This window comes from Pieris rapae, chromosome 20, assembly GCF_905147795.1.
Source record: "Pieris rapae chromosome 20, ilPieRapa1.1, whole genome shotgun sequence".
Taxonomy (NCBI): Eukaryota; Metazoa; Arthropoda; class Insecta; order Lepidoptera; family Pieridae; genus Pieris; species Pieris rapae.
This window is the reverse complement of record NC_059528.1, coordinates 257,439-279,002: the sequence shown is the minus strand read 5'-3', so window position 1 is coordinate 279,002 and position 21,564 is coordinate 257,439. Positions and strand designations below refer to the sequence as shown.

Here is a 21,564-nt window from a genome sequence, read left to right as displayed (position 1 = left end):
ATTTTATTTATTCTTAACAGTTTCATTTAGACTTACTTATGAGGTAAGTGAGAAAGCGTATTATACGGGATATTTTATTTTGTAGTAATACTTATTACATAATTACATATATACTTTTCCGCATTACTATGCTAATTTCCACTATAGTTCTTGCTTAGTCGCCAGATTTCCTCCAGATGACTACTCTCATGGACTTACGAAAAGTAGAGATAATATAACAGCCTTTTGTTGTGTCTTAATGAGTAAATAACAAGGGAATCTTATTATCTATAGCAGCTGTAGAGTTGGTAGCACTCTGATATTGTATGAGCCCGATGGTCCCAAAGTCTGGCGTTCTCTTTGCTGAAACGTTATAAATAATTGAATACTGAGCGCATTTCCAAAGACTTGTGCCTATGAAATAAATGTAACTTACTTGACGAAATACAATTGAAATGCCGCCATCAAATTGTGTTGGGATCTGGCGTGCAACTTGCATAAATTGAGTTTTTCACATTCTTCCTCACTAAAAAAATAATAAAATGTTAGAAATAGATGAATTTGTAATCTCTGGAAGTATTAAACCTGCTTTAATGCGAATAAGGTCGTACGCCAAAAAAAAATATCTATTAAGAAAAATTACAGTTAAATTAATACAGGCATAACCGGGATCTATCCAATGCATTGTCAGCGTGTGTGCATGCATTGTCAGTGACCTGTGTGAGCGCAATGGCCCCATGCTCATCCAGTTAGTGACAAATGTGCAGGCAATTTATAATGTCAAAGACTAGATGGATAGATTCAAACAAATCACATTTTATGGTTGTTTAGGTTTGATTGTACCTTCTCCTTGTTCGTACTCGACTGAGACTATCTCTTGAAAATTCCCCAAACGGCAATGAAGGATTTACAAATCTCTTCATGATTATATGATCATTCGAAGCTACTGCATCAGATACTAAAACAAAATGTTATGTGAATTAACGTCTCATTTTTAAGAAATATTAAATATGTCGGGAAAATTACTTACGGAAACCAGTGTTTATGGGAACACTGGACACTGTATAACAAAGTGCTAACAACACAAATAGTTTTGCTTCCATTTCAGTATAAGTTTTCACAATAACTTGCTATTGCTTATAAATAAAAGAAAAATATCTTTAAATACCAGCGAAAATCCCTTCCACAGTGACTGTGTGCGTCATTCACACTCGGTAATGATTTGTATAAATGTATCAGATCGATTAGCGTCCGCTAAATAACTTTAATTATTTGTTTACAGTGACGATTTCGTACCAGTTTCAGTAAGGTTGTGATGCGTAAGGTTGATAAGCATGATATGCTTATATGTGTTGTATGCGTGATAAGCAAAATTTATGATTCCACCCGCGCGGCTTGTTCCGCCCGCTTTAGTGACAAATGGTAGGGGAGCCCACGATGCTAAATGGGGATTTACTCGAGCGTCGTGGAGACCTATTGGGTTGCAAAGCTTAGATGATAAGAAGAAAAAAATGTTATATGATATATACCTTTTCCTACCTTACCTTGGAGGTTGAGGGTAGACGTGAAACAACTCGTATCGTGTCCCCAATTCTTTGTATTTTTAAAATCAAACAAGAAATAATATCGTTTCAAAAGTAGAAAAAGTGGTGTAATATTTCGAGATAAAAAAGTGTAAATGTTATTCCGCCGAGAAACATTGTAAAAGCATAAATAATTCGCCAAAATCACAACGCTTCAAACGAGTGACTTTTGTAGATAACTTATGTTGAAAAGAATACCTAAAATGCAGGAATTGTGCACAATGAACAACATTAAAGTGAAATAGTGTAGTGATGTGAAGTAAACTAATTTTTGCAAAAAATAACGGCACAAGTGTCAAGACTTGGTATAACACTGACTCATTTAGTGTCTGTGACGCATGTAACTTGTACGATATTTTCAAGCATGTGCAGTAAAGACACTTAGTCAAATCGCTTGCGGTGCCAGTGGCGTTCTTTGGGTTCGAGTTCAAATCACTCAAGAGAACCATAACTTTCAAAAATTTATTTTTCAATAAATATTGAACACTTAATTTTAATATAAGAATATCACAAATAGAATATAAAAAATATATATACATCTTTCATAGAGGGCACTAAGTGCATCATAACAGGCGATGGAGGAAATAAAAAATATGTTAGTTATCATGCAGCAAGATATAAAGCAACAAAAACAAGACATGCTAGATATGAAAGAAGATATTAAATGTACAATGATCAACAGCCTCAACGAGAAGTTTAATCACTTAGAACTAAAAAACGAGCTTTTGGAGAAAAACCTAGAAGAACAAACAAAAAAAATAAACAACCTAGAAAGACAGTTTAGACGCAAAAATCTAATCTTGTTTGGCGTAGAAGAGAGCGAAAAGTCATACGATGGACTCGAAGAAATGGTCATAAACATAATAAATACATACATCAAAATTTCATGCGAAACTCACAATATAGAAGCTGTTAGAAGACTGGGGAAAAAAGGCAAAAAAGTTAGACCTATAGTAATAACATTCAACACATTGGGATTCAAATTAAAAATCCAAAAAAATAAACATTACCTCCAAAATACTTCATATTACCTAAAAGAAGACTACCCAATCGAAATTTTAAATAAGCGTAGAGAACTTCAAGTCCAAGTTCAAAAAGAAAAAGATGCAGGCAATACTGCCTTTATAAAGTACGACAAAATTATTATATTGAACAACAAACAACCGTTGTATAAACAGTCAAACAAAAGAAATCTCTCTGAATCCCCGGAGACACTTCACCCCGGCAGCCAAGATGTTCAACAAACTAAAAAGCAACAACCTAAGAAAAACAAAGGAGGCATGAAGAACTATTTTATACAAAAGCCCAAACTAATCCTCACTCAAGCAGAAACAACTCAACGCCAAACGAATACATCACAACACAACACTGAATAGCAATCTCTCCCAACCTCAAATCTCCCAATACGGCCGGTCACCGCGGGAGAGTACGACCAAAACCCTCCAAAAAAGCCACACAGACGGTGATCAGACAATACAAAAACACAACCAAATTAAAAATCGCAGCTTACAACGTCAGGACCCTATCTTCACATGAACGCTGTTTGGAGTTAAATGAAGCAACAAAAAAAAACAATTATGACGTAATCGGTATCTCAGAGATCAGACGACTTGGTAATAAAATAGAGGAATATGACAACTTAATATTCTGCTACATTGGTAGTACACCAGGTAAATTTGGAGTGGGCTTCATTATTAAGAAGTCTCTTAAAAACAACATCGAAAGCTTCATCGGCCTAACAGAACGAGTGGCAATGCTAAATTTAATACTTCACGAATTTAAGATATCCATTATACAGGTATATGCACCCACAGAATCCGCAAAAGAAGAAGAAATAGAGGAATTTTATAAAACTATCGACAAAGCTATGGAAATAACACATAAGAACATTATACTAATGGGCGACTTTAATGCGAATGTAGGGGCTCCTAAAGAAGGTGAATACTTAATACTGCATCAACATGGGGACGGTGAAAGAAACGATAGAGGACAGAGACTTGTCGACTACGCACTTGAACACAATTTAACTATCATCAATACACGCTTCAAGAAAAACCGTAGCCGGAGATGGACGTGGCGATCCCCAAATGGACAACACAAAAATGAGATCGACTATATACTATCCAACCAGCCAAAACTATTCAATAACTTTGAAGCCCTGAATTTAAACTATCCGTCAGACCACCGATTAATTAGATCAACATTAAAAATAGCCAAACAAAAACAAAGTAAGACAGAGACAAATGGGCATCTTTGGAGGAGGCCTTCACCCAATAATGGGGTTCCTACAAATTATATTATTTAAGTATACTAAAATCTAACCAAGCTAGCTAATAATACAAAAAAATAATGTAATAGTAAATATTATCTAGTAGTAAATATGATATATATAGTAGATGGTATTAATTTTAATTAGATAAGTAAGCGTATATTTGTAGGAAATAAAAAGGCTTTTTTATTTTTTTTATTTTATTTTATTTTATTTATATACCTTTTCATCGGTGGGGAAAGCGGCTATAGATGTTTAAATATGTAAAAAAAAACTGTTGCATGGACATACTCGAGCGCGTCAGATATTGATAGCATCAATGTCCTACGTATTTTTAATAATGTACGTATGTTAATCTGATCATTTGCATGATGGGGGTGGTTGTACGTAAGGGTTAAAAATGAAAAAAAAAAATTTAATCGAGCGCGTCAGGTTTTCTAAGGGGGTGTTGAGTGCACCAAAAAAAAGCTCTCATTCAATAATCTGACGATTTCGAGCTGACGCAAACTCGCAGCCATTATTATAATGTGCAAAAAAAAATCGGCATTTTGAAATACTCGAGCGCGTCAGATTAAGATATATATGGTTCAGATTTATATTCTAAACGTACTGTCTCATAATCTGACGATTATCTAGAGGGATTTGCCTGATCTGACAAAAAAAATATTAGAAAAACGGTTCACCCTAAAGGCCATGCCTGCAATTCCATTCCTGGGCGCTTAAAATTGTACTTATGAGCTCGCTGAGTTCAAAGAAATAATATTTCTATGCGTTTGAGTTCTCCCAGCTCGAAAGTCTGATAGAAGTTTCATAGAACACTATTTTTGAAATTTTCAAACCCCAATAACTTTTGAATGGATCAAGCAATTTTCCCGCGGTTGACGGCGATCGACGCATTTTTTAAGCTCTAATTATTTAATTTCATCAAAAACGATAATCCGATATGAAATGTCGAAGTTATGTGATAGAAACACTTTTTTCGGTTTTCTTTCGTTCACGATATCTCTCGAACGAATCAACCGATTTTGACCAGTTTGGTGGCGATCGACGTCGTTTTTCAAGCTTAAAGATGGATTAGTTTTTGAAGTTGATGGATAAAGCCGTTTAAAAGTTATTGCAAAAAAACACTTTCAAAAAAACAAATTGTTATTTTTTTAGATTTTTCAAAATTTCTCAAAATCTATCGGTCCCCATCGGTTCAAATTCACATGAAATCTAATTTTGAGGGAAACGCGGAGAAGGAAATGTAGGCATCACGCAGCTGCACGCGTTTATCGCACGAACTTTATCGACGAAATTTTGTTATTTCGGCTTGCGGAAATCGTCAGATTATATATTTTTCAATATTCTTGAATTATTTCATTCAAAATAAGAAAAAAATTAGCTACGCTCGAGAATGTCAAGATGACGTTTTTTTTTTACAACTTTGCTGCCCTCCCCTCTCTTTACGTCACTCTCAAATTGTCAGATTAGTGGAATATACACTTTTTAGGATGTGATTAACTCACACTACCTTAATCTGACGCGCTCGAGAATGTCTGATGATCAATTTTTTTTTACTAATCTGATCCTGTATCCTTCACGGGCGGCCATATATATGGGCCTCATATTTGGTGGAGGTACTTAACCGGGTACAAGGTATCCCCCTGTATATTAATCTGCCGCGCTTGAGTAAATCCCGAAATCCCCTCTTGGGCTCCCCTACTAAAACGTAATCACCGCGACGCAACGGTCGCGCATCTGTAGTTGGTAACATATCATCTTCTTCTTCTTCAAGTGCCACTCCATTACTGGAGGTTGGCCGTCAGTTAAAAACAAAAACAAAAGATAAAACAAAGTTGCTTTCCCTGTCCCTATGTCCCTTTGTATGCTTAAATCTTTGAAACTACGCAACGGATTTTGATGCGGTTTTAATGGATAGAGTGATTTAAGAGGAAGGTTTATATGTATAATAACTTCCATTAAATAGTGGAGAAGTACTGTTATTTTTGAGGTTTCTAATGTGATGTCGTAAATAATTACATTTTTTCCGCTTACATTGCAAACGCAGGCTGAACCCTACGAGTTTTATCAAAATAATGAACTAAGTATTGTACACATTGAAAAGGTCTACAGAAAAGTCCGTAATCGTATATGTCTATCTCTTATGGATAACCCACATTTTTATATACAACGTTCACAGATTTTCTGTAGTGTATAAATTAGTATCAGCATTGCACCCGTGCGAAGCCGGGGCGGGTCGCTACTAATTGCTAATTGTCTGCACTAAGGGCAACTCAAAGGCATTTTGGATGGTGCGTAGTATATGCATTTCAATAAGGTAAGTTAATAATATGAGGTTTGCTTAGGGAGTGCTGGATTACCCACGCGGAAAGAGTAGCAGTTACTAGGAGCCCCACCTCAAAGGTTTAAACCTTAACCTTCGCGTAAACCTGCTCAAATGAGCTTAAGTTTGTATATTTTTAATCATCCTAGCCGAACTATATGTAATAAATATTTTAGTTAATTGTAATAAATATTATATTAATTTGTAAGAGTAATCTCTCTAATGATAACATTAGTTCGATACATTTTCTGTGAGTTATACGACAGACTGGTGTGACATCCAAACATATGCCCATAGTTTTCGCGATATGAGACGGACGATACAGTGTATCGCGAAACATGACTAAAGTATTTAGAACATACTTTAAATATCTCGTAATTTAATTACATTTAGGCTTCACAATACTCGCCATGATTGAACAAATACTTAATTACACAAAAATAGAGGTCTGGAATTTTAGCGAGGAACTTATATTTATATTGTGTTTATAATAATAAATCTCTTGTTGAAATTATAGTGAAGGACCAGTGCATATTTATTGGTTTTAAATTAAACTTCGCATACTTAGATAAAATCAAATCTGTTATGAGTGATTTTGGATAATACCCGCTCTTAAGAGTAAAATTTCATAATTTCCTGTCTGTGATATACTTAACTGCATAGGTTTCGTAGAAGATTAAAAGAGATATGGTCCGAGATCCCACTGCAGTGGGATCTCGGACTATGATAGTAACAGAAAAGGAAAATTGTTCTTCAATTTCTCGAGGCATTTAAAAAAAATGTATGACTAAATTTATTAACAATAGTATTACTAGAGTTTATTACATTTGTCTAAACGCGATGTAAGATTTTCTTTTAAAAATTTTAATCAGACGTGCGTGTTTTGTACCTACTTCGTCGTGGTTAATGTTACATCATCCCTCGCGAGGGGGATGCTTAGGCCCGTTTGGGGCAAATGCCTCCTTCGGTTGGTGTATATGTGCGCGCCCTGATAAACAGGGCAATACGGGGACGGGCAATATAGCCCTTGATGCTGCAGCGCGCGTGGAGGCTTAGGCTGTACTCGCTGTGCGCAGCCGATTGGGTACCAACTTCGTTACGTTTAACGTTTATATGGACAGCTACATAACCCATTTCAAAGAAGTCATTTCAAAACTTTTTTTATTAATATTAAATACATTTTTTTTTCAATTATAATCAGATTTTAATTCCAAGGTTTGAAAAATATGATATCTTTATCAAAACCTCAATTCCAAGACATCAGTAATATCCGCTATTGAACAATAGATGGTACTACATGCCTATCGATTGGCAATGCTAAACAGAATAGAAAGTATTAAGGATAAAATATTTCTACTTGTCAACAGATGGCGACACTTTATAGAAAATACGTGATTAAACTAGAAGCTTCGCGAAACTTCGTGCACACTCTCGACGATAGATTGCGCCAGCCGCGACAACTATATAAACGCCAGACCGCGTCATTTGCATCAGTTGAAAGTAAACAATATTTCTGTGTGGAACAAAGTAAGAACAAAACAAAGCGAAATGTCTCTTGTGCCGTATTGGTTGCGTCATCTAAGAAATCTCACGTACCGGGATCCCTTCATGAGGGTTCTGGAGGATCCGTTCACAGCGTTCTCTAAGGATCCATTTTTCCGTGACCCCGTAAAATATATCAAACAAGTAACGACTCCTTTGGAGGGCGAACCTCATGGAATCGAAGGTGTTTACTCCGATTCAGAAGTAAAGATCGACGGAAAGAAGGTTGAAGTGCATTTGGACGTTCAGAATTTTACTCCAGAACAAATTCAGGTCAAGACGGTTGGTAACGAGATCATGGTAGAAGGAAAGAAAGATATAAAACGAGAAGACGGCTGGACCAGAAGTCACTTCGAGAGACGATTTCTTCTTCCAGAAGGATTCCCTCCAGAGCGCGTGGAGTGCCATCTCGACAAAGGCAAGCTGAGGCTGGTAGCGTTCCGATCAGAACCATTGCAAGAAAGGACAATTCCGATTCAAGATAAATCCAGTGACACTGGAAAATCGTGAAATAAAACAGAAATCTTACCGTAAATTTTTATTTGAAATCATCGTGCAATACTTCTTCAGATTAGTGATAGGTTCATTCGACTGATTAGTATTAATATAATTTTGTGATTTTGTTATGAATAAAATATCTGATTGAAAATTGTTGTTTTTTTTTCTACTGAACTAATGCATAATATTTATGTACCTACTGGGACTATCTGTTGGAAATTGACTGATTCATTGTACATAAATAGTTGTATATTGTATACCTATATCGAATTTTACTACTGTAAGATCAAATCAAAAATTTATTTATTCATATAGGTAACATAATGTACACTTATGAACGTCAAAACATACTTTAAATGATTCTAATTTGATGTGGCTCCTTGTTAGGGAGAAGTCCTGTCCTTAAACTTTCTCTACCATATTTTATGTTTAGCCGTCGTCATACAATTTTTTAAAGCTACTCTTTCGATCTTGTCGGCCCTTCGCTCTATAGTCTGCCTTTGTTTCATTTTGTCTATTAATAACTCGGTTACCGTCTTTGACCATCTGTATAACCATTAAGGTTGAAAGGCATCTTGCTCAGCATGTATTTTTCATTTTTTCATCATTTCATCATATATTTTTGTTTTTCTGCGGTAATATTCACAGAACAGTAAATGAATCTGTACGTAGATTTAATGATTTATATTATTATAAAGTTATCTCGTCTTTCTTTACCAAAACTATGTATTGTATTGCATTTGAAGGGTAATTAAATACCTAAAATAAAAAATAAACATAGACATTTTTTTATTCCCACGACCCACATCCTGAGCAATAGTTAGCATAGTAATGATAAAGTCTATATAAACACAATACAGTAGACCACCCTGGATATACATTATACAATCAGCTCACACTAAACATTAAGAGTTCATCAAAGCATACCATAACTTCACAGCCACTTGATGATAAACAGATTCGAATGATTATTTCTATTTGTTACTCTCTGACCTTCACGGATAAAGATCTGGTGAAGAATCAAAGCTCAGATATATTTATTAAAATTTAAAATTAATTATATAAATTGGTTCTGTTTCTCTTTACTCTAAAAAAACAACAAAGACACTTTTGAAATTATTATAACATTATGAAGCAACTAATGTGTACCATGTAAAATAAAAGGTGATTTGAAGAAAGATGCATTTGTACCGTAATAAGAGATCGACAACAAATTAAATACAGAGGTGAGTTTAGAATCAAAACATTATCGTTACACCCACCTTATAACAAACCAAGTCGCAGTTAAAACCACGGTTAATACCTAACACGTAAGTATTGCCATTAACGAGTAAGGCCGTGTACACAATCACTATAAAAAATAAATTAAATAATTTAAAAAGCTATAGTAGTGTATATCAAGTTACTAGCGGAGGTAATACTTAATACCTTAACTACTAATTAACTTAATAACTTTAACTACGAAATTTGAAAAAAAAATGCAAAAAACATACAAACAATCGAAAATTAAAATATCGCAACCCAATATTAACCCAACCCAAACCCAAAAATCATAATTGCTTGCCATTTATTACACATTGCCATATTAAAAAAATATCATAGTGTATTCAAAGATCATCATTTTATTTGAAATTCCGTACAAATTATTAAAAAGAACACGCAAAATATTTCAGTATTGATCTTATTATGAACTGTGCCTAAGTACGAAAAGTTTGTGCGTCTACGAAAATGGGTTTCCAGTGGTTGATTCGTAGCGCTTGCCTTCAGGCGGGAGTTCGGTTTTTCTCTCGATATAAATTACGAACAATTTATTATTTTTTTACATTAAGAGTAACTGCGATTTTATCGTTAATTTAGATAATTTGTACTTTGCACTAAAATTGTATTAAATTTAAGTTTGACTACAAACATAATTATTTAATTTAAAACGGTTGAAGGATTTTACATTTAAATTAAAGCTTTTACATGTGTTCATTATTTATTTAATGGAGCTGTTCAACGTATAACGGATGAGTGAAATCAATAAATGTCGAACACTGTAAATAGTAAGGAATAAATAATAAACATTGCGAAAAGAATGTTTCAAAATGTTTGTATAATTATAATGAGATCATAAATTGGCAGATCGAAATTAACAAGTGGATTTTTCTTGAGAATCTTCTTAATATTTGTATCCTAGTAACATCTTTTGAAAGGTTGGGGTTGAAGAATTACAATCTTGTCTGTAATAAATAAAAAAAATTGTCCAAAGTTTTTAAAATCAGTCAGTTTTAATCATCATTTTCAATGTCGTCGCCGGAAGAAAGTAATGGTAAGTTTGATAGATGTTATTTATTAAAATTTCAAACATCATCAACGAAAAATGGCTTGATAAACCTATATGTAATGTGTTAAAAACACTAGCTTTTTCGAGTTATATAGAGTAATGTATTTGCGTCTACATTTAAGATTATTTTAGCCGACGAAACTAGAAATACGTTTTTCAATTGCAAACAGCATAAACTACCCGACCCCGTCTGGCAGGTGCGTTGGCGCTGATCAATTATTATTTTTATTTAGACTGTTAGTTGTATGTTTTCGATTTATCACTTTGGTCTGACGAAAATTCTTTAAATTGAATCCTTATCTAAATATTTTCTTTTTAAATTTATTTTGGAGAGAGATTGTACTTTACATACGAGAAGTATTAGCTTAGACTATTGATTCTCAATCCTCAGATTACGCGTTGTTTGCCTTTATAACTTAGGGTATTCCTACAGAAAAAACAATGAAGTACTTGAGTTAAGGCTTATAACAAAGTCTAAACAATGAAATAAAACTTTATTATCTTTTATAAGACATAATGGCTTTGTAATTTATTAAAATTTTTACCTCATAAATATTTATATACAATTTGAAACATATTCAGAAAGCGCTAATCACAACAAAAGTATATCCCTTCATTTTAATCCTAAATAAAACGTGTTAATGATCTTATTATAGCGTCAGGCACGCATGTTTTTTCCCCTATAATTTTAATTACAAATGATTGGTATGTAAAATGTTGCCGAATAATAAATAACCGTTTGCAGCCCTTGAACAGCTATGTTCCCTAGAGCGTGTGGTGGTTCGTGAAAAAACGGCAGATTATCCTAACTGCAAGTATGTGGTGACAAGCAGTGACGGCGTGGTGTTGCTTTATGCTAAGGAAGACTGTGGTATTGTAAATAAGGTTCTAGCAGGAAAGACCAGGACGTTCCAGATTGATGTCTTTGACACAAGCGATAGAGAGGTAATTTAAAACTTAGTTTATAGCTTTGTATTATAAGTTATAAGATTTACTAAAATTATAAAAATGTACATCATATATAATTTACCTTAACGCCCTGGTGTATATATTTTGATAAAAAACTTGTCTGGCCATAAATACTGTTACAAAAAACTTTTACTTTTTTCCAAGTTTTTAATTATTTTGAATTTAAATTAAAGTAATATCTTAAGTACTTCTTTCGATTTTGCACCATTTCACATATTTTTTCGTGTTCATTATCAAATTACAATGTGGAATGAAGTGTTAAAGAAATAAAAATAGGTAAAAAAACTTTTTAAGTAGACAATTGACGTGCCCCACGGTTTTATTTTAGTCTAGTCTATGCATATGTTTATAATTCCCACGACTGTAATTTTATTATTTTTTGGTTTTTAGTACATTTATCTTAAACATTGCAATGTATGTTTAACATAAAACCGTTTAACTTAAAAAGTTTTTTTACCTATTTTTATTTTCTAGTTTTTAGTTTTTATTTCGCATTCTGTTTAATTCATTTAGTGCTTCATTATTGCAAGGTTTCTTGCCCGTTAGTTTATTGCAGTCCAACTCCTCTATACGTAGTCCCTGCAAAGATCTTACTCTACTAAGAGCCACGTAGGCTTGACCTTCTTCAAACAGATTCGCACCTAAGTATACGACTGCGTGATCCACAGTGCTGCCCTGCATTTTTTGTACTGTAGAAGCCCATGATAGTATTAAAGGCAACATTCTTCTTTCAGCCGTCCCGTAATTGTACTTAGCTGGAAACTGTATGGCTTTCGGGTGTATAAGATGTACTCCGTCTCTTGCGAAATCAATTCGAAAGGGATTAATTGTATTATACTGGTTGAACACTTTCATTTGATACCCATATTGATGGGATTGATAAAACCTACGTTATCCGCCATTTTGTAGCGGCCGCCATCTTGTATTTCAATTTTTTATAGTATATTGTATTTTGCTTGTTGAGCCCTTTCATTTGATACCCATATTGATGGGATTGATAAAACCTACGTTATCCGCCATTTTGTAGCGGCGGCCATCTTGAATTTATAATGATTATGAATAAACATAATTGTATTGTCACCAAAATCCAAAGTGTATGCAAAATTTCAGATTTTTCGGTTGACAGGAAGCGGGTGAAATTTGAATTACTAAATTTGACCCAAGAAGAAATTAATTAAAAAGAATAAATAAAAAATAAAGAATAAAAGAAACGGGGTGAGCTAAATAAAACCGTTTAAAAAGCAGAAATTGTGATCGCCTTGCACAAAGTGGGTAGGGGCCGCCGGGGTATATCGTACTATCAACAGATACAACAACAGTTCATCTGTCGAAGAACAGCAAAATATCGAGGCTGCCACGTGCTGTTAGAACTACTAAGGCTGTTAAAGCCTGTATTCGTCGAATCCCCATTAGGAAGAAAAATATCCTACCACGAGAAATGAAGATTCCCGCTAGCACTCTGCCGCGTTTATATCAATCTTAACAATTAAAGACAGCGAATGGATGAAAAGCACAGAAATATCCTCTTTACCGATGAAAAACACTACAATAATCAAAATGAGTTAAATAGATAAAGTTTACGCTCACAATTCTACGGAAGCTGATAAAGTAGTCGGAAAGGTACAAAGTGGTCATCATCCTGCGTCAGTGACGGTTTTGTGGGGTCTTATCAAGGAATCACAAAACTACATTTTGTGAAGAGTGAAAACTTCAGCCAAACTGTATTAAGATACAGTCTTGGATCATGATGTAGAAATTCTCAGCAATAAACTTTTTAAAAATATACCGTGGACTTTTCAGCATTCTACATCTGGACACAAGGCACGAACTTCCCAAGCCTGGCTTGAGACCAACGTTCCGGACTTTATAAGTGCTAAAGACTGGCCCTCATCTAGACCAGACCTCAACTTTACTCTTCAAATTATGGTCAGGTCAGGACATGGCCTGCTCTAAACGACAAGGTGACGGCGAAGCATTGCCGAAATTTCCCTTGGAAACAGTGCGTAAATCAATAGATTCGTGGATAAAAGATTAAAAATATATTTTTATTTTTTGCTGAGACTTTAATATGTAGGTATAAATTTAAATAATATGACAATACTGCATTAAAAAGAAGGATTTTCATTTGTAACAGAACTTATGGCTGGAAGAAACCACAAGTTTTTCAAGTTACTCCGGTTTATTGGAGTCTAATGACAATAACTGTGAACCCTCGCGTGTTATATTTATGGTGATTTTATTACAGAAAGTGTTTTATCGCTCCTTCATGTCGCAGTTATATCATAATGTGGGTTTATTTTATAGGTTTTCTCTCTTGACTTGTTTCATTTGCTGTTACTTTATTGGTTAGAGAACATCTTGTCCCGAAATAATATTTTATTAATGATATTAATAATATGATGTATTTAAAACTATTTTCCGAGCTCAATTTGTGCTATTTTACTGGGTTTTATCAGTTAAGAAAAAAAAATCGTATTACAATTCGTTTTAACATTGGACTGACTGACTTTGGTTTTATACAAAAATTTTAAATTGCAAAGACCATTTGAAAACAATACCAGACATTTTAGAACAAATACACGATTCAATATAATTTAAGAATCATCAAATAATTATATGTAGAAATGTATATAAGACAGACCCTTGTCAATTCTCACGATCCCTGTAGATTTAGCTGTAACAGAAGTATTTCGTGCGTTAAAGTGATTTTGTAATTAACGCTTTAGGGGTCAAGAATAAAGCGTTATACACGAACACTCAAACTGAACTGGCTTTATGGCAAAAATTTTATAGCTTTGAATCTACATACAGCTATTTCCGAAAGTGTTAACATCCAGTTGTTACAACAAACAAGTAACAAAATGTATTGAATTTACTTTTTTTATAATAGAGGGGGGGGGGAAAGAGCCCGCGGGACGCCCAAAAAGAGCAAGTCATTGCAGCCCATAGACACCCATTCTGAGTGTGTGTGTTGCCGACCTTTAAGGGAGGAGTACGCTCGAATTATAAATAGTTGGAGGTTGTATCTCTCAGGGAAGTCTCCCACCGGTAGTCGATTCCACAGTTCGCTAAACTTTACTTAAAAAATCATTCTAACGTCATCGATTGCATTGCATTATAGTTATGTATTACTTGTTTGATTGGATCTGCAAGACGCGTCTCAATGCCACATGGTTGAGAAAGACTTCTCCAAAGAAGTCTAATTATTTTAATTTCTATGGACTTCAGTTTATTACCCATCATAATAAATAATGGCGAAATTTGCGGGAAATGCATACATACCAGTAGATTAGTATGATTAATGAACGTTCGTTATCTATGTATCCATTAACCTACCTTAATTTTGCAAGTAACATAAAAGCAACGTTTTTTAACCAAACTAATTATTAAGAAACTAAAATGTATATCTCCACAATTATTATGTACACTGGGCTGCGAAGTTAATAGTAAATAAAACCAAATATGTAGCACAACTAACAGATTGTTTACAAAATGTCAGCTTTTAGTCGGAATATCATGTTCACTATCGTATTTGCGCTATTCGTTTATACATTAGGGTAAATTGAACACTTTAGTAAGGAAAATGTATATAGTAATATTAACTGTGTTATAGACGCGTCTCCGACAAAGTTTCATACGTTTACCGTTACGTTATATTGCAGGTGATGAAACTTCGCCGTCCCTACAGCGTGGGTCAGGACAAAATGGATGTAAATGTTTGCGGTCAGCTGGCTGCCATCGTTCGTAAAGAGGTGACCTTCTTCAAGCCCGTTCTCACTATCAACGACACTCACGATCGACAGGTCATCAGGGTAAAGGGCCCCGTCTCTACTACTTCTCAATGTGATTTTGAGGTGAGAGTTATCGAAGCAAAAATCTTGTTTTTGGGGTAAAAGTATAAGTAGTCGTAATCAAGATACAACAACAGTTAAGTGTTCTCCGTTTTAAATTACTTTAAAAAGAGCAGTGTAATTAAACCCAGTTTTATTGATCTGGTCATATAATAAGATGTGGTTCAGGAATTTAATGTGCCATTCGGGTACAGTACTTTAAAAGGTGTTGCATATAAGAAGAATTATTTAAAAACTAAATTACTGCAACACTAGAAAGAAACATCAAATGATAAATCCTCATTACTACTATAGACCAGTGCCGAAGCCTTCAAAAATAGTAAAAAACGAAAAAAAATTACAGTAGGATGAAACCCATTAGAAATGCAGGGGAATATGATCAAAATGAAAGGAAAAATAAATTACGGTCGATCCGAGTTCGGGAAGTGGGAGGGGGGTGACTTTTAAGGGGGAAAAATTGTTTATCTTGATTTCTGGCGAAACTACCAGTCCTATGGAAAAAAGTTAAATGGCAAAGTTGTAGGTCACAAAAAGATCTACAACTTTGGTATTTACAATTTTTTCACATAACCTCAAAATTTAGGTGAAAAATTCAAAAAACCAAGTTTTTAGTTTTTTATTTATATCTTTTTTAAAAAGTTTTTTTTTTTCTACGAAATTTGGTGAAAACTTACCTTATTATGTCCCAAATATACTGTAATTTATTTGATTAAAAATATTTATTTTTTCGCCTCATTTTAACTTAATATCAAAAAAGCACCCTAATTTTCAATCGAAAATTCTGACGTCAAAATTTCAGCTTTTTTCAAAAAGTTTGGGGGCTTTTTGTTCGTTGAAATATCTACTTTCTGATGGTGTAAAAAAATATATACATTACTGTAGGAAATATCATTAGAAAATGCAAAAAATTGAAAAAACCTCAAATTCGCAAATTTTCTTTTAATTATGTACAATTTTGAGGTATTTATTAAAATTTACACTTTAATTACTCAGAAAACGTAAGATTTCATGCTTCATTGATAAACGAAAAAATTGCAAATTAAAATATACTTCTATAATTAACAAACAAATAAGTTAATAAAGTTAATATTTAATAAGACATATACAATATTTTGAAAAAGTTGTAGAATCTTCTGTAAATAATATTTGTAGATGCCTATTTATTGCTGTTTTAAGATAATTTATATACCTGAGTGACCTTCGGTGAATTTTAGCCCAGTGTAAGTTATTTCATTGAGAAGTGGGGCTGGACCTAGGAGGGTCTGGGCCTTACTACATACCTGCTATTTCGTAGCAGCTGTAAAAACCGTTAGCCAGTATTCGAGATACAGAGTAGTGTACAACATCGTTTTTAAAAATACACCTGCAGGCTGAGTTACTCTAAGTGATTTGTGAGAAATTTACTTTATTCAAAGAAAAATTCAAAATTCACCGAAGGTCACTCAGGTATATAAATTATCTTAAAACAGCAATAAATAGGCATCTACAAATATTATTTACAGAAGATTCTACAACTTTTTCAAATATTGTAGATGTCTTATTAAATATTAACTTTATTAACTTATTTGTTTGTTAATTATAGAAGTATATTTTAATTTGCAATTTTTTCGTTTATCAATGAAGCATGAAATCTTACGTTTTTTGAGTAATTAAAGTGTAAATTTTAATAAATACCTCAAAATTGTACATAATTCAAAGAAAATTGGCGAATTTGAGGTTTTTTCAATTTTTTGCATTTTCTAATAATATTTCCTATAGTAATGTATATTTTTTTTTACACCATCAGAAAGTAGATATTTCAACGAACAAAAAGCCCCCAAACTTTTTGAAAAAAGCTGAAATTTTGACGTCAGAATTTTCGATTGAAAATTAGGGTGCTTTTTTGATATTAAGTTAAAATGAGGCGAAAAAATAAATATTTTTAATCAAATAAATTACAGTATATTTGGGACATAATAAGGTAAGTTTTCACCAAATTTCGTAGAAAAAAAAAACTTTTTAAAAAAGATATAAATAAAAAACTAAAAACTTGGTTTTTTGAATTTTTCACCTAAATTTTGAGGTTATGTGAAAAAATTGTAAATACCAAAGTTATAGATCTTTTTATGACCTACAACTTTGCCATTTAACTTTTTTCCATAGAACTGGTAGTTTCGCCGGAAATCAAGATAAACAATTTTTCCCCCTTAAAAGTCACCCCCCTCCCACTTCCCGAACTCGGATCGACCGTAATTTATTTTTCCTTTCATTTTGATCATATTCCCCTGCATTTCTAATGGGTTTCATCCTACTGTAATTTTTTTTGGTTTCAAAAATTATCGACACTGGTCTACTATGACTAGGTTTCCGCAATAGAACTAAGTCTATAGGAACAAAAATATTTATGTAAATCCTTATGATAAAACTGTAGATATGTCGAATGTTGACCAATTTGAGAAGATCCGAGTGGTCCAATCAACAAGGCTTTCAAAACATTGACAAGTGATATGACAGTAGCGAGAATACGTGGATTCATCTGAATCGGTCGAGAAAAGTAATTTAAAATAATAAAATTTAAATTTCAGTTGTATTCCAATGAGAAGAAACGTATTGGTGCTATATGCAAACGCTGGAACGGTCTAACTCGCAGTCATGGTGATAGGGATAACTTTGTCATACACTTTCCACAGATGGATGCTTCCTACAAAGCTGCTGTTTTAGGCACCTGCTTTCTCATTGTAAGACCCATAGAGTATTATAAAACTAGTTCTTTTTCGTGTCGCGTGACTATTGACCAATCACCAAAAGTGAAAAAAAGTGTCATCCAAAATGGCCACACAACAAAATGTAAAATTGAAAATTACTTAATGGTGCATTTTGTTTTATGTTTCAATACTCTCTTGTAGAAATTTGTTGAGTTTTTCTTTCTAATAGTAATAATGAAACTTTCATGACAATTTAAACAAACTCATAAAATGAACAGTGACAGATTTTATTAACAGGAATCGTGGCAGATTCAATCATTTAGTTTTACTTTAGTAATATGACTTGTAGATATCTTGTCTTGAGTCCCGAACGGAGCTGATGGCCATCTTGCCGAATAATATGTTCCTCCGAATTTTATTGGTCATGGTCTCATCTTTCTCTCAGTCGTTTAAACAGATAATTTACAATCCCTATATTCTTTTCAGGACTTTCTGTACTACGAAAATTAAAACATCACTGCAGTATTGTATTTGGGCGCCATCTACAAGCAAATGGAGGAACTGTGGTGAAACTACGGTTCATATGCTGATTGCTTCAGTTCAACTTTTTTATTTATGTAATCATGTTATTATTATAAATAGATGGCAGTAAAATTATACCATTCAATAAATTTTGTCTTTTTTTATACCAGAATCCCACATATACAAGAGTTAAAAACCAGAAAGTTTATAACGTTAAATAGACCATGTATAACAAAAATTATAGTTAAAATTGAAACGGATTCAATCCGTTTTATTCTAGTGCGTATTCTTTTAGAATCGTTAAATTACATGGTTTATCAAGAACTTTAATATATAACGTAATGTCAACAATTATTTTAATAATTTATCGCTAAGTTATAAATGCATTCTTGGTATATTTCGTTTTTCACATTATATTAGCACAAACTCAAGCAGTTCGAAGAAATTAGTTCAAAAAAGTCCAAGAAAAGATGACTTGAAAGAAAACCAATAAGTAAAAGTATTTCACTTTGGTACAAGTATAAGGAAATCGCATGAAAAACTTTATTGCCTTGCTAATTCGAGGCGTCAATAAATCTTTGCGGTTTCGCTGGCGCCTCCACGCGAGTGAGCGTGGGGTGTACGAGCTATTTTAGTACAACTAATCGCAATGTCAAGAAGCGCAGATTTCTTTTCATTTGAACTTTAAAAAAATAATTTTCAATAACCATACTCGTTTTTGCAGCACCTCGTCAGTCACTGTCAGTCTACTCCAGAATTTTCACATCTTGATTAATTGTCTGAAGAAAGAGCGTACTGCATTACAAAACATATTTAAGAAATACATAAATTTAGAGTTGCTATGTAGTAGGTATATAAGGAACCAACTTAGAGAGTCAGGTTTGATTCGAAGTTTTGTTTATCTGATAAGTAATAATCTAATATACAGGCAGAGCTAAAAAACGACTTTGGCGTACATATTTATTAATTATACAATTTCCGGCTCTTTGTATTGTGTTAGCCGACACTCTGACATAGGCTGCGGACACTAGCCGACAGGTGCGATACAATCATGAAGACAGTTATTTAAAAAGTTTTTTATTGTATACGCACAAACTGCCTATTACAATGAACATTACTTTTTATTAAACTGTCAAAAAGTTACGTTTACAGCGCGGTGAAACTTTTCGAATAATCAAAGTTACAAAGAATAAATATAATATATTGATAAGATTATAAATAATATTTGAATTTATTTGTTAGCAGCAATAACCATTCTTATATACGGTGTGTGGTTTATGGTGTAGGATCGATTATAATATATCCTAGTCGATGATAATATTATATCCCTCTCTGGTACAGATTTCAGAACAATTTTATCTCGCTATATCGTTTGGTAAGTAGGTATTATTATGGTCAGGAAATTGTTAATACTATAATTATTGTTTTACTAATATTTGATTTAATTCAACACTCGGCTTAGAATAACTCATGCAACGAAACCGTATGAGTAAATTAGATTTTCATAACGCAGTTAATTGATAAAATGAATAGAACTTAATCAAAAAAAGTATCGTAATAAACAATATAATTCGTACATTAATTATTCTTGCTTCTACGATATATATAAATAATTAATATTGGAAAATTTTATTAATGACCTGAAAATAATACATAGTTTTAAAAATTATTACTAGGACAAAGTTGAGGGTTTCTTGAAATTTGTTTCGAGTGCTGCCCTCATTAGGGCGACTTCTATTTACATAAATGAATTAAAACTAACAACTATTCTCCGAGAGCATTTTTCAGAAAGACTTAGCTTCGTTAGCTCCCCGTTCACGTTTTACAATTAAATTTATTTGAGAGGTGAGAATTGTAAAGCTTGTTTCGTGACCTTTACACTTGAAAGTGTATTTTTAAATACATTATTTCTATTTATATACAGACCTATGTAGTCTAAATATAATTTAAATAAACCTCTGCGCAAATTGTCTTCGTCGGAATCTGCTGGCTTTTTGGCTGTTTGTAATTAGTAAGTAGATATATTCAAAATTATTTAGGTATGAAAATCGTTTGAAGAAAAGTAAGAATAAAAAGAAAAGAAAATTCATAGCCACTTCTGAGAGTACCGTGTAACAAGTTCGATATTCTCTTAGTCCAGATACGGCCTCAACTTGTAACGTTACATTAGATTAAGAATAAATCATGAGATAGGAAACACCCGAGGCGAACCATTAGCATAATTAAATTCACTCGTGTCACTAAGTTTTATGTTCGAAGTTGGGTGTTGTAAACTATTGTGTACTTTTCTTCGATATTCTTTCTTTTATTCACATTTCACCGTAAGAATCGGAAAAAGAACACAATTGACATTACCATAATTAAAATAGATTCAAAATAAAGATATGATTTATGAAGCTATAATTTAACTTTAACGAATAGACATCCAAATCGACCCATCAAAATGGTGATTTCTAAATGAAATGCGATATTGTTTAATTTGCAAAGTGAAAGGTTTGTATCAAGAAACGACTGAAGTTGGATTGACGAGGGTCCGGTGAGGGGCGCCCGGTACACGCTAAGTACCTACTGTTCAACGAACTTTTTAATTTAATCTGAGCTTTTGATGTATAGCCTGGCTTATTGGGCTCGCTCAGATATTCTGATGCATAATTCACATTTAAATTTTCATTTATACAGGAACATTTTGATGGCTTCCTTTGATTAATAAGCAAAGATAGATAAATAAAACTAGCAAGTATTTTATTATGATAATACTTTATCATGAAAGCTTATACAATGCTATAGACTCTAGCCATCTAGCTGGCTAAATAGATCCACTATTTGAATAATTGATTGATGTGAGAGTGATTGTAAAAAAATAGATTTATCATGCAAGCGCAAAATTGAATAAGCGTTATATACGAGTAATAAATTATCATCATCATCATTTATTCATCTTATTATTTGATTTCTCGACTAGTTCATCTCAGCCCAGCACGAACCTTCGGTCTACCGGGATTTTCTTTGTCCACC

General features: G+C 33.2%; 3 protein-coding genes across 6 annotated transcripts; 2 read left to right on the top strand and 1 right to left on the bottom strand.

Annotated features, from left to right (window-relative positions):
- Positions 1-228: 228 nt before the first annotated feature.
- Positions 229-1,302, bottom strand: LOC110996067. The gene is made up of 4 exons (XM_022263577.2): positions 1,010-1,302; positions 823-937; positions 416-505; positions 229-342 (listed from the first exon to the last, which is right to left on the bottom strand). Exons 1-4 carry the CDS (start codon positions 1,080-1,082, stop codon positions 264-266), a joined length of 357 nt encoding a protein of 118 aa, XP_022119269.2. The 5' UTR covers positions 1,083-1,302; the 3' UTR covers positions 229-263.
- Positions 1,303-7,630: 6,328 nt separating this feature from the next.
- On the top strand, positions 7,631-8,348 carry LOC110996066 (alpha-crystallin A chain-like). The gene has a single exon (XM_022263576.2). The coding sequence runs from the start codon at positions 7,706-7,708 to the stop codon at positions 8,207-8,209; it is 504 nt and encodes a 167-aa protein (XP_022119268.2). The 5' UTR covers positions 7,631-7,705; the 3' UTR covers positions 8,210-8,348.
- Positions 8,349-9,935: 1,587 nt separating this feature from the next.
- LOC110996050 (phospholipid scramblase 1) lies at positions 9,936-18,664 on the top strand. Of its 4 annotated transcripts, none has more exons than XM_045632599.1 (6): positions 9,936-10,027; positions 10,377-10,508; positions 11,269-11,468; positions 15,155-15,346; positions 17,908-18,060; positions 18,514-18,664. In XM_045632599.1, the coding sequence occupies exons 2-6, from the start codon at positions 10,484-10,486 to the stop codon at positions 18,535-18,537; spliced, it is 594 nt and encodes a 197-aa protein (XP_045488555.1). In that variant the 5' UTR covers positions 9,936-10,027; positions 10,377-10,483; the 3' UTR covers positions 18,538-18,664. The 4 variants fall into 4 exon arrangements, with proteins under 4 accessions (XP_045488555.1, XP_045488556.1, XP_045488554.1 ...); XM_045632600.1 differs by having other exon boundaries at positions 9,945-10,027; positions 10,393-10,508; XM_045632598.1 differs by having other exon boundaries at positions 9,951-10,027; positions 10,322-10,508.
- Positions 18,665-21,564: the final 2,900 nt, after the last annotated feature.